The sequence below is a fragment of the Gracilinanus agilis genome, chromosome 2, assembly GCF_016433145.1.
Source record: "Gracilinanus agilis isolate LMUSP501 chromosome 2, AgileGrace, whole genome shotgun sequence".
NCBI lineage: Eukaryota > Metazoa > Chordata > Mammalia > Didelphimorphia > Didelphidae > Gracilinanus > Gracilinanus agilis.
In genome coordinates this window covers 400,773,075-400,787,047 of record NC_058131.1, presented here as the reverse complement: position 1 = coordinate 400,787,047, position 13,973 = coordinate 400,773,075, and the positions used below count along the sequence as shown (strand labels likewise).

At 43.6% G+C, this 13,973-nt stretch overlaps 1 protein-coding gene across 1 annotated transcript in view; it reads right to left on the bottom strand.

Annotated features, from left to right (window-relative positions):
* Positions 1 to 917: 917 nt before the first annotated feature.
* Positions 918 to 13,973, bottom strand: part of SPRY4 (sprouty RTK signaling antagonist 4) — an 18,942-nt gene continuing 5,886 nt past the window's right edge. Inside the window, exon 2 of the mRNA XM_044661820.1 lies at positions 918 to 1,985. Coding sequence (XP_044517755.1) covers positions 1,034 to 1,936 — 903 coding nt within the window. The 5' untranslated portion in view covers positions 1,937 to 1,985 and the 3' untranslated portion in view covers positions 918 to 1,033. The remainder of the gene's footprint in view (positions 1,986 to 13,973) is intronic.

Sequence of the window (13,973 nt, the reverse complement as noted above, 5' to 3'; positions counted from 1 at the left end):
CTCCCTTCCCCCAAACAGACCCAGAAAGCAGCACTTGGGGACAACAGAGAAGGAAATGACTTGTCTTTCAAACCCGTTCCCGTGGAGTTTACTTATCCTAGCAAATATAATACCTGGATATGGAGACTAGACTCTCATTGGCAAAAGTGACATTTGGTCTCTCCTTCCTCTGCCTGCCCCACCCATATTATTTCCATAAAGAATGTGGACGGAGGTAAAACAGGACCTTTGGTGGGCAGTGAAGTCTGTGACAGCTTATCAGAACTAAAAGAGAATGAATTTTGGAGGCTATAGGTGGGAACACCTCAAAAAATTAGTGATGAAGGAGAGGGAGGTGGGGAGAAAGGTATTTGGAAGTTAGTCCAAGGGAGCAAAACAGGGGTGTGCCTAACATCCCTCCCCAGGCCCACCCCACCCCCAAATACTTGGTACTTCACTGGCCCCTCTCCTCTTTAAAGTGTGGATATAGCAGTTGAGTTATTCACCTTCACCAAGACACTGGTGACGCATTGGGGAAGAGGGGAGAAATCGAGAATCCATTCCTCTTCTACAGAGGCACCCCAGCCACCTAGTTAATGATTCCTGGGGTATTCAGACTCCCAGGCAGCCAGCCCCAATCCGTCGAGGGAGGGACAAAGGGAGGGAAGGGAAGGAGGGAGAAAGGGGGCTGGGAAAGCATTCCAGCAGCTGCAGTTTCCGGATGTGTGTGTACATCTATGTTCTGTCTTCTGAAAAATCTCAAGTCCATATCACACAACACTCCTCTCCCCCTCCCCGCTTCTGTTCTAGCTAAACAAAAACCACACAAAAGTTCCAAAACCCTGAATAGAGCCCAAAGTGCCTCGTTTGGGAAGGGAAGGAGGGAGTCGACCGATGACGAATCTGATTCTTCCCAGAATCCGAAGGGGCGGAAGGGGGAACCGAGGATCCTCGGGACGCAGAAGACCTGGCCCCTCAGCAGTCTTCTCTGGCAAGGTTTACCGGTCAGCAACAGACAGAGCCCGAGAGGCCACGAGGTGGGGAGGGAGGAAAATCAGAAAGGCTTCTCTGATCTGTTGGTCTTGCCGCTGTCCACTGCCGTGGCTGCCTTGCAGATGACGCTGTTGGTGTGTTTGCAACGGCAGCCTGGCCGGCTCAGGCGGTCGTACCCACGCTGGGCCAGCTTCACGCAGCCGGTGGCCGGCAGGTAGCAGAGCAGGCACGGCAGCACCAGAGACAGAGCCCCCATGAAGGACCAGCGGGCGCAACAGTTCGAGTGGGAGCAGGAGCAGGGGTGGTCAGCGCAGGAGCCTTCGTCGTCTTCGTTGGTGCAGTGGTAGAAGACCCCCTTCACCAGGCACATGCAGGTGCTGTAATTGACCAGGCTCTGGGCCGAACAGAGACATTCTTGGTTACAGATCCAGCAGGAGGGCAAAGTCCGAGGAGAGGCGCACTCCTTACATTTGCATTTCCCACAGGCCTCACAGAGCAGGAAGTGTTTGTCCAGCTCCTGGGGTGGCATCCCCTTCAGGTCCAGGGGCTTGCAGTGGATGGCCTTGGGCTGAATGCGCACTGCCCTGGGGGAAGTCTGGTCAGCCACAGGAGGCGGGGCCATGTGGTCCAGGAGCCTCTGGTCTGAAGAGGTGCTACTGCTGCTGCTGATGGAGCTGGGCCTCCCACTGAAGGAGATCCAGGGGTGGGTGACATCCTGGTCGCATCGAGAGAGGCCAGGGGCTGGCTCGGGGTACCCTCCCCTGGGCCGCTTAGCGCCCGCTGCTGGAGGCAGGCCAGGGTTGTCGATGTAATCGTTTTCTACGTGGGTCGTCTTCATCTGGTCAATGGGCAGGATGGTGAGAGGGTGCTGCAGCCGGCCATATGGGAGGCGGCTGTCCAGCAGGGGCTGGACCATGACTGCGCTTGGGCTCACTGGGATACTGTGGGGGATTGGGGGCTCCATAGGGGCCAGGGGTCCAGTACTGCTCCGAGAAACTTGGCGTCTAGGGGTCCTGAAAGACAGTCAAGATAGAAAGAGAAGAGAGGAATTCATCATCTCACTTGTCAACATGCCCATCGTTTCCTGATAAGGCTCTCCATCTCCCAGGACTAGTCTGTATTTAGATAACCGGGAGGCACATGTAAGTGCTGCCCAGGCAGACCCTTCACTGGAGTGGGGGGGGGGGGGGCATAGAAAAAGCCATTTCTGCTCAGGAACCCAGAATTTCAAATGTATACACAAATGGTAGCACATCCCTACTGGCCACCAACCTCCAGGGCAGCTTGTGACAAACTAAGGGAAAATCTAGAGGAGAAAATGAATATTACCAATTTCCAAATGTAGAGCAGTATAATATTTAGGATAAATGGCATTTACTAGAATAGCTAGCCAGACCTCACTTCAGTTTCTGATTTCACTGAGAGAGTGCAATTTTACGTTGGAATAGGGCCAGAGATTCAACTGCAGAGCCTGACACGGAACCCCAGGAAGTAACCAAACTTAAATCAAAGAACGGAAACTGCTTGGTTCAAATTTAGAAAGTGCACATTGTTTTCTATTAGAAGTGCAATTTCCTCGCCTGCTGACCTTTACTTTTGGAATTCCGCTGCAGATCAATTTAAAGTAGCAGCCGCTTGAGCATGAGTCTCAGAGGCCTTTGCCCAAGGGACGGTATTTGGAATCCAAAAGGAAAAGGGAAAAAAACAGCCCAGCCTGGGAAGATTCCATCCCAAAACTCAAGAATTCCAGGGAAAGGGGAGGGGGAGAAATAAAGAATAAAAATGCTACCTCTTCCTTCCCCCCCCCCCCCTCTACTTGGTCCAATAGTACAGAGTTTCCCATAATTTTTTTTTTCCTTAAGAGGGAGAGAGGGAAGAGGTCCCAAGGGAAAGTGGCTAATAGTATTCAAATTCTGGGGAATTATTTCTTGGAACATATATATTCATCCTGACTTAGAAGGCAGTTCTCATTCATTCACTTAAGTATCTCAAGAGTGTTTGAAAAAGCGCTAGCCTTCCCAGAGGCTTCTATTTTTGACAAATTATGCCCATTTCTCTGCTCTTCAGGAGAATCGGCCACTTGGGTCCGGACATCCTCTGTCTATAAAGAACAATTCCACTCCTTCAAAGGATAAGCCTTTCAGGTTGTTTCCCTTCTCAGATATTTTTACACTGAATACTTTCTCATTAATTTTTAATCAGCATCTGATCCTTCCTTATTCATGAGAAAAGCCTGGTCAGAAATATTAAGTCATCGAATGCTCAGCTCTTCACTTGAAGAAGGCTTGAATTAAGCACTCAGACCAGAAGGAGAATATGTTCCATTCTTCCCTAAAATCACCATGGAATCATCTTAAAGAGCTTAATATTCTATGTGAAAAATAACACCACCACAACAACCCAAAATGATATTTTAAAAAAAGGAGTGGTTAAGGAAAAGACATTTTTTTCTTCTCATTATCTATAGTCATAGGCAAAAAGCAATTATTTTACACGCTTCAATAGTGGACATATAGAACATGAATGATCAATTCGCTTTGACTGTTCTATTTAAAGGGAATGGAATTTCTCTTAGAAAAGAGAAAGGAAATGAAAACTGGGGAGGAAGGATCTGTTCAGTAACAGATTTCTCCTCAGCCTTGCATTCATGCGAGCCCAAAGACTTCTTTCAAACCAGAGAAATGTTTGCTGAATTGACTATGCCTGGCGAGAGAAACCGTTCTCATCTAAATCCCATCACTTAAACAAAGTAACTAACCGAAGACCCCAGATTACCTTGGAGTTTCTAGGTCTGTGCTAGGCAGTGGTTCAATTTTCCCCCAAAGTGCTTAGGAAATAAAAATGCTGCTGGAAAAATGTTTGGGGATGGGAGTGGGGTTGGGGAGAAGGAAAGGAAGACATTTCCTTTCAAAGGCATGCAGGATGGTGGCCCTAACTGGATCAAGTATTTCCGTTCAATCCCAGTCTTACATTCTGTCCTCCATTGGAGCCATGGGCTCTTTTGGAGCTCATAGTGTCTTAAGTCTTCTGGAAAAGAGGATGTTTATCTGCAGAGTGGACCATCTCAGCAGATACCAACTCCAGAACAATCAAATTTTAGAGTTAAGAGAGACAGCCTTCATTTTATAGATGAGAAGAATGAGGCTTAAAGAGCCTCTGGATGGGCAGACATGAAACTGCCAGAGATTCTGTGCTGCCTATGTTGGCTCTAAAGTACTTTCTCAGATCCACCACCAAAAGGGGCATTCCTTAATGGACAAATGGGGTTAAGGACCTGGATTTCAATTCAAGTTTTTCTACTATCTGTGTGACACTGTACATTGATATTCTTAAAGCACAGGTCTGAGATGATATTAACTTCTCTGTTCAAAAAACTTCAGCTGCTCCTTAGGGTCTCTAGGGTAAAACAGAAATTGTTACTGAAAGGCCTTTACAATCTGGTTCCAACTTTTTTTTTCAGACTAATTTAGTATAACTATCCCTCACGCATTTTTCAGCCCAGACACAATGGTCTATTTGCTGCTCCCTGAACATAGCTTTCCATCTCCTACCTCTGTGTGTTTGCAAAGGCCGGGCCCCCTGTTGGTAATGTCCTCTCTTCTCACCTCCACTACTTAGAAATAAAAAGTGTTTAATAAACGTTTGATGAAACTGAGTTGAATTGGAATCATTTAGCCTCTCTGAGCATCCATGTCTCTCAGTTCCTTTCAGGCTTAAAATTTAGCATCCTAGGGGGCAGCTGGGTAGCTCAGTGGAGTGAGAGTCAGGCCTAGAGAACCTAGAGGTCCTAGGTTCAAACCCGGCCTCAGCCACTTCCCAGCTGTGTGACCCTGGGCAAGTCACTTGACCCCCATTGCCCACCCTTACCACTCTTCCACCTATGAGACAATACACCGAAGTACAAGGGTTTAAAAAAAAAAAATTTTAGCATCCTAGTTATTTACTGAGAGTTGGACCCTTGAGTCTCAAGGCCACAAAATGGATCCTGAAGAAAAAAAAGGAAAAGAAAATCTGAATGAAACCAATTATTCATTCTTCACCCCACTACCAAACTAAGACTTGGTCCCTTAGAAACTGCTGCTTCTACCGAGATCATATTTCTAATTACTATTGTATACCTGGCAAACCTTCAGCCTTTTAGAATAGTGCAACATGATTTTAAGACTCCAATCCTAGAATCGGAGGGTACTAATTAGATGGGAAATCCTACCAGGGAATCCCCTGGGTAAGCAGTTTTTTTACCTCAACACAGCCACCTGCACAGGAGTTAGTACCATAGATTCATAGAATGTTGGAGTTGGAAGAAATCTTAGTTACTTTGAATCCAACTCCCTTAATTTTCAGAGAGAGGATCCATGCCATTGAGGAAAAATGATTTGCCCAAGGTCATGTGTCCAGTTATTCAGTTATGGGCAGAACCAGGACCAGAACCTAGGTATCTCTAAATCCTAGATCTTTCTATTTTATCAGATCTATAGTCAAGTAACTCAGTCAGCAGCTTCTTCCCCCAAAATGAGCTGCTCTAAAAGGCTAGCAACTGCAGGTAGAATGTAACATTTGGCATTAAAATATAGATTTTGATGCGGATATCTGTATGCTGGCCCCTAAGGGAGAAATCAATGCCAGCAGAAAATCCTAAGGTATGTTCGTCTAGCAGCATCATTTTCCCTAAGTTTCTTTCTGACAAGCAATTCAGCAAGAAGATACAGAGTTCTTTGTTTCTCCTTCCCAGTCCCTCATACTTTCTCATTTGGTACCAACCTTCTTCTCTATTACTATAGCCAAAATAGAGGAAAATTAAAGGAAGCTTTCATTGGATCTGTTTAGGCTATTGGTTCCAAGGCAGAAGAGCAGTAGGTTGAGGCAACAGGAGTTAAGTGACTTGTCCAGGGTCACAAAGCTATACAGCGTCTGAGGTTGGATTTGAACCCAGGACTTCCTGTTCCTAAGATTGGCTCCCAACCCACTGAGCCATCGGCCCCCCACTCTTAGTGATATTCTTAAATTTAAAAAAAAAAAAAAAAAAAAGCTTTTGTGTTGACTAGAGATCAATCTCCCTACTCATTTTGACACTGTTTCACCGCATAGGCTGAAGCTCCACTAAAGAACCTAAGTGGTGTTTAATAGGTAAATCACTTCCTTTACAAGGAAGGAAGAGATTTATAATATAAAGTGGAGAGTAGAGGCTTTGCTGTATTGGGGTTTCTTAAAGAGAGATTGTTTGCCAATTTGATAGATCCTGGACAGATAGTCCAAAGCCAACATTACATTTAGTAAGAGAATTCGTCTTGTCAGGTTTTAGACAGTAAGGAAATGGGGCAGCATTAGCTAAGGATGTATGTACCATCCATTCAGGAAAGCCTCCTTCAGAGAAGATAGCTCCAATTTATATCAATGGTCGGAAAGGTGGAAATGGCCTCTTAGACTTCACAATAATTACATGGTGGGGCTGAATACAGCTGCAATACATTCTATGAACATAAATTCCCAATAATCCCTCAGTCCATCACCAATCCTGTGGACCCCCTAGTAAACTATACATCCACCAAGGGCCAGAAATTAAGTCTTATTTATCTTTGTATCTCCCTGAGTCCTAGCACAGCACTGTGCACATAGTAAGTGCTCCATGTATTAAACTGGAGCCATAGTTTAACAAGATCACCTCTGGAAAGTAGGTCCAACTAGATTTCATTTGGGGGTGGGGGTGGGGGGTAATGGATGTTAAGTAACTTACTCAGGGTCACATAGCTAGGAAATATCTGAGGTCAGATTTGAACCTAGGACCTCCTGTCTCCAAGCTTGGCTTTCTATCCACTGAGCAACCTAGCTGCCCCTTAATTTCATCTTACTGAGTTAATGTTTTGGGGGAAAAGGTCAAAGGAAAAAGAGTTTATACCTGATCTTTTCATATTGGATAGAATTTTCTGGCATGAGTATAGAGGACAGCTTTGTCACTCAAGTCAACTATTATTGAGAATGAAGTTTCCTTTTTTTCCACCACAAATACAGAGATGCCTAGTTGTTTTTTTCTTTCTTAAAATGGTGCCAATAAGAGTGTCTTATGGGACTTTTTAGCTGATAAACTCTTGAAGGGTTAATTAGTAATGGAAACTCAATCAATCTCAGGGTAAAATATGGCTAGTTTAGGCTTTCCGGTGGCTATGAAATAGTAGAGGATACAGGAAAGGGGGAGAGAGAGACAGAGACAGAGACAGAGACAGAAAGAGAGAGAGAGAGAGACAGAGACAGAGAGAGGTATTTGATGTGGGAGCCAGATTGGTACACATTCCAGTATGAGTTGTGAGAAGCTTAAAGAATAAAATAGGCAATAGTTTTTTCTTCTTCTTAGCAATCTAAGGATATTAGAAAAACCTGTCAGATTTTTTAAAACGCTTCACTGAATGGATTATACTTCCCAAACTACAAAACAATGAATAAATGCCAATTTCTTTAGTTGTCCTACATTTAGTTATCATGTAGACTTGTAAGAGAGGAAAACTTTGCTAGGGCATCAGCTTTTAAGGAAGGTGAAACTCAGACTAATCGGGTGGGATTATAGGATCAATAGATTTTGAGCTGCAGTGGACCTTAGAAATCATTAAGTTCAACCCCTTCACTTTACAGGTGAGGAAACTGAGGACCAGTACTGTTAAGTGACTTAATATCAACAATTAACATGAGTAACAAGGTCACAGAGGTATTACTTAAAACCAGATAAGCAGGAATCCAAACCCAGGTCCTCTGATCCCCAAATCAGGGCTCTTTTTACTTCCATAACATGGGACCACGCTCTGGTGGAAGACCTGTGGTTCTTCAGGACAACATAACAGTCCAGCCAAGTCAAATTTTATTTATCCAAACTTTATTTACCAAATCTAAAAGACCGGGGGTCTGATGCTAACTTTTGGAAATTGGAAAAATGAACATCAGGACTCAGGATGAGAATCACAGAGGGCTTAGAACTCAAAAAGGAACTTGAGCTACTGAGTCCAACCCCTTCATTTTAAAGATGCCCTATGAGGCTAAGTGACTTGTGTAGAGCCAGGCAGCTAACTGGGAACAGACTAGGAGAATCTTTCATCATCCCACATTCAGTTATCATGCAGACTTAAACTCCTCTCCCCCCAAAAAACCTTATCTTCTATTTTAGAATGTATACTAAGTATCTGTTCTAAGGCAGACTGAGTGGTAAAGGTTAGGTAATGTGGGTTAAGTAACTTGCCCAGGGTCACACAGGTAGAAAGTATCTGGGGTTAAATTTGAACCCAGGACCTCCTGTCTCCAGGACTGGCTCTCTATCCACTGAACCACCTAGCTGCCCCTCTCATGCAGACTTTTAATAGAGAAAAACTTTCCTAGGGCCTTCTCAGCCTTTAAGGGAAGAGAAATTCAGACTAAACAGATTCCCATCTGCTTTGGGAATTATAGCCTCATAGATTCAGGGCTGCAGTGGACCACAGAAATCATCAAGTTCAACCTCCTTAATTTACAGATGAAGAAAATGAGGCTTAGCATGTTGAGTGCCAGTGCCTTCTCTTTTCTTCTTCCAAGCCCTCTTTCTATCAGATAAGGTGGAAAGAGTATTGGCTATGAAATCAGAGGAACTAGATTCAAACCTAGCTTCACCAGCTGCTATGTGACCTGGGGCAAATCATTTAATAAATATTAATAATAAGAATTAACATTTATATGATGTGTTACAGTTTGCCAAGCACTTTACATTTATTAGAGACAATTAGGTGGTGGTGCAGGGGCTAGTGCTGGACTTGGAGTCAAAAACCTATCTGAAACATTTCTGATCGATGGCAAGTTACAACTTCTCTGAGCCTCAGTTTTCCTTATGGTAAAATGGGGAAAAAAGCTCCTACCTTACAGGGTTGTCGTAAGGATCAAATGAGATGACATATATAAAGTACCTGCAAAACTTAAAGTGCAATGTAAATGCTGGAGCTATTATCATCACTTTCCCATTTGATCCTGAAACAACCCTGTGTGGTAGGTGCTAGAAAAACCATTTTATAGATGAGGAAATTGCAGCTGAGTAGTTAAATGACTAGCACAAGGTAACAGATAGTGCCTGAGGCAGGATTCAGACTTACATCTTCCAGACTCCAAGCTGAAAGCATTATCCACTATGCCACCTAGTTGCCTAGTTTCATCTGTAAAATGAGGGGGTTGGATTAGAGGACCTCAGCTATTCTTTCTAATTCGAAATCTAAGATCCTCTAATCTGGAGTGGTGTGGAAAATTGGATTACTCTGCTATAACTGAGAATGAAGCCACTTGAGTCTGGAAGTAATGTTTCCTGTCACTGGAGATCTTCAAGTAAGAGATGGATGACCTCTTGTTAGGGAATACTTAAAAGGAGTATCCTGCCTCTGGTAAGCATTGGACTAGACACCTTCTAAGGTGGATTTTTTTTTCTAAACCTTACTTTCTGTCTTAGAATCAGTACTGTGTATTAGTTCCAAAGCAGAAGAGCAGTAAGGGTTAGCTAATGGGAGTTAAGTGATTTGCCAAGACTACACAGCTAGGAAGTGTCTGAGGCCAGATTTGAACCCAGGATCTCTCCATCTTTAGCCTGGCTCTCAGTCCATGAGCCACCTACCTGCCCCCTGTAGCTTCAGTTGCTAAGAACATAAACCATGGACTTTCCTCCCTCCACCCTCCAAGAAGTGGCACTTGTTAAGAAGATAGAGATTGGAGATGACAAAAATAATTTCTTTTCAATAGTTGGCTCTGCCATAGGAAGATAGGAAGACCATTCCCTTCCCAAGCCACTCCGAATTCATCTGGGCATCCAATTAACTGGCTGAAAAAATGATAAGTTCTGAAATTCACATTGCCCAACAAAGACTCAGGACTTCCAGCTTGTTATTTGAATGGGTTCTTAATATATAGGACTGTGATCTGCTCATCAATTTTAAGTTCAACTCTTATTATGCCAGCCCTGATGATTATTTTCTTAACATTCATTTGACTCAAAACACGTATTAAGCACTTAATATATACAGGGCGACGCTGGGCTAAGCTAGGGGCTGGGCGTTTTAGGGTCTTTCTTCCATGAAAGAGCAAAGGTTCATCCTTTAGACAAGGAGATGAGGGAGAAATCTAAATAATTATCTTCATTTTTACCTCTTACCCCAGTAATAAAAGGATGGTGAGAGTACCACTGAGGGAGGAGTATTATATGACTCAAAGGTAGCCAAAGGAAGCTGATTCCAGCGGGTAGTCAAAGGAAAATCAACCTAAATCGGGGCTTCTCCCACAATCTACACTGAAAATTCCCTTTAAAACTGGATTCCCAGAACTAACTACTCTGGTCTGCTAATATCCCTGTCAGCCGATATGCCAAAGCGAATTATGTGTAGTGCGGACCTGTGACTTCATCTTGGTAGAAACTCCCTTCCCTGTTGCCTAACAGCAAACTCAATTTGGAACAGCCTTAGAGAGTTTCCCGGGACACTGGCAAGTTAACTGACTTACTTGCCCCAAAGTTTCAGAGCCAGTGTGTGGCAGAAAGGGACTTCTCAGAAATCCTATGTCCTTATGTCTTCTATAAATGAGTACAGCAGTTGTGATAATGACTACACAATGAGGGTCTCTTCTGCCTATCCCTCTATTGCCCTGCCCCCTTCTCTTACCCTGCTCTCCTCTGCCCCAGTGCAGTGCACAGCACACCTTGAGGTCCCAGAGTTTCCATGAAACTAATTCCTTATCTTCTAGAATGATCTTCTTTAGAAGCCAGACGCTTTCCTGTCCTGAGGAATAAGAAGGACACTAAATATTTGCCAGTGCTCCTTAGGGGTTTGGCATCAGCTGCAGAATCCCTTATGAGCTTCCAAGGAGTAATATAGTCGCTCCATTTTAAAGATGGGGAAATGAAGATCTTAAAATAAAGGGTCCGCCAGCATGTAAACTGCTCTGTTTCTTCTTTCCAAGTCAGTGGTAAGGAGCAATAAAGCTATTCCATCATTTCATACTTCTGGATTTCACAAGTGACTTCTCTTTAGTCAATGTCAAGTTGCTCCAGCTACAAGAGAGGCACTGGATAGCTGCCTTAAGCAACTTCATTGGCATGGGAAGAATAATCACAGCTAACACAAACAATGAATTAAGGTTTGATAAAGTGCTTCATATGTACCATTTCCCACTAAGGTCAGATCTCCTTCTCTAAAAGGTAGATCTATATACCAAAACACCACAATGATTCTTTATGAGTTACCTAGAGCTAATTCCTGCCCCGCCCTCAATCAGTACCCCCATATCTTTCCCTTCTCTTTTCACTGGGAATTAACCTTCTCACTGTGGCCATGGTATTCAAAGCCAAGGCATTCTGAGGTCAAAATATTAGCTGGCTCAGCAGAGACCCCACAAAAAGGCAGCCACTTGCTGCTCCACCAGATTGGGACAGGACCCTAGACCAGAGGGCAATCAATCTCATTTGAGTAACAAGGATCCAGAAAGAAGTAGTAAAGGCAATCTTCAGATATAGACCCCTATATAAGCAGCCTTAGGTGTTACATTAATTAATCAATCAATTGGCACTTATTATTTCTATGTGCTAGGTCCCGTGTTAGATGGTGGGGATACAAAGCCAATGCCCTGCCCTCAACAAGATCACATTAATTCAAGAAGAGAGGGTCACAGCTCCAGGTAGGAGATGGGTATAAACAATGAAAAGCACTTCTGATTCACCAAAATCAGATGAATGTCTTAACATAAACAATCATAAAAATCTAGTGGAGTTAAAACAAAGGAGAATCTAAATTCAGTTGTCAGAAGAACTATAGACTTGCTTCTTGGGCAATTACTTCAGGAGGAAGGTGCAGCCAAAACGAATGTTTTAGCATCCCAAATACTAGTTCCTACAGCAAGCCAGCTAGAATTAAAAGCATATATTATCAATTGATTTTAAATACAGAGAAGCAGTGAGGTACAAAGGGTACAAAGGGACCTGGATTCAAATCCCTTCTCTGACCCTTATCTACTACATATATGTGATCTTGGACAAACCACTTAAACTTTCCCTGCCTCATTTCCTCATCTGTAAAATGAGGAAGAGGGAGTAGATGGCCTCTGAAATCACTTCCAGTTCTAGATCTTTGATTCTTTAATATTTAATAACCTCATGATCATGGGCAGTCATTTAATTTCTCAGCTCCAGTTTTCCCATCTGTAAAATGGAGATGAAAGTACTTTGTACCATCTTTTTTGAAGGGTTGTTGTATGACTCAATTGAGATCAGCATAAAGTGCTTAAAATATAATATAAACATCAGTTATTATTCTTATTTATGATACACACCCCCTTTTAAACTTATCTCTGGAGATGCTACAGTGTCACATAGGGGAAAATGAAGAGAAAAAGACTTGTCTGAAAGGAAGAAGGATACTGAACTTTACAAATTGGGAAGGAAAGAATTGGGTCTCCTAAAAAGATCCCCCCAGAAAGAATATTGGTCAGATAGGCAGGATATATTTCCCAAATCAAGTACCAAAAAGACCATTCCCCAACTCAATCACTATAGCTTAGCTTCTCAGGAAAGTCCTGCTCTATATGGTCAAAGGGAGAAAATGCTTCCAACTCCTAGAAATAGATTAAACTCTCTAGGGGGTTGGGAAAGAAAGGAAATGCTATTTCCCATTAGACACTTCTAAATCTTCTCTTCTACTCTTTTCCCTGGAGAGCCAAATGCCAGCCCTCCCTCTCTTTACCCTCTGCCTAAAAAAATAAAAAATAAAAACAAACAAACAAACAAAAAACCCAAAACCCATTACCAACAACAACCAAAAAAAAAAGAAAAAAAAACCTGAGAACTCCGGATGTTTGATGCTCTACTTGGGTGAAGATCCAGAGAACTCTAAATATTGTGAAATCCACTGCTGCAATGCTAGAGAAGGCCTTCAGTCCATACCATCTTATCAGAGGTTGATAACCCAACATTTCACAACTGATCCAGCAGTTTCATATCCTTTCCACTAGCTAGTCTTTAATTTGCTGTTAATCTAGTGGAAGAAAGGGGAGAAGATCCTTAACTAACCCCCCAGGGCCCAGGCACTGGGATGGGGGTGGGGTAGGAATACCTCACAGCTTCCTAAAAACCAGCTTCACATTTTTAAACTCTACTGCAAGGCTTCTCTCAACATCACCTGTCTGTCCTGCTTAACATGAAGGAAAGCTTTCAGAAAGCATCAAATATGTCATCAACGCTCTACCCTTCGAACATATCTATTGCCAGGCATGGGTGGGGGGGACCTAGTGGACTCGAGAATTCATGGGAGCTCTGTGCACTAGACTGCGGCTCCATTGCTTCACCTAAGCCATCCATGAAAACATGGATTCTCCCCCAAATCAGTCGTGATGTAGGTGAATTGGAAGCAACCTTTTCATGTCCTCTATTTCTTTCTCTCCAACTCACCCCAAGCGAGATTGGGGCACGTCCAACCAAGCTCTCTCTCGCCTCTCCTCAACACCTGGGCCAGGAAAAGCAACAATTTTCTTCTCCTCAAGATCTCTTTCTCCTCACCTCCCTCCCCACCCCTTCCCAAGCTAAAGAGAATTGAGAAATCTCTTGCACAACAGGAGCTACTGTCTAAATGCTTTTTGATGGTCGGCATGGGAAAGAAGAGGAGACATGGAAACCCCTTGCCTAGTGATGCGGCCAGGATTTCTCCACTGGCTAGAGCTGCTTGAGCCAGTGCCCCTGAGTTTCACCTCCAAGCCCTACTCAGGGTCTCCCATTTCCTGGTCGACTATGAATTTTCAGAATGTAAGGTCTCTATCCCTTTCTTTCCCCGGTGACGTCAAGACTGGTACCACCAAGAAAGCAGGAGGGAAAAAAAAGCCTTATCTTTGCTACGCATGCAACCGTTTCCTCTTTGGATTTCTCCATCTCGGCATTATGTAAACCCACCTCCCTTCCCACCCACCCCCTTTACAGCATTGCCCCCCCACCCCACCCTCCAAAATCCCAAGGGAATCCCAGGGGCCAAAGCAAG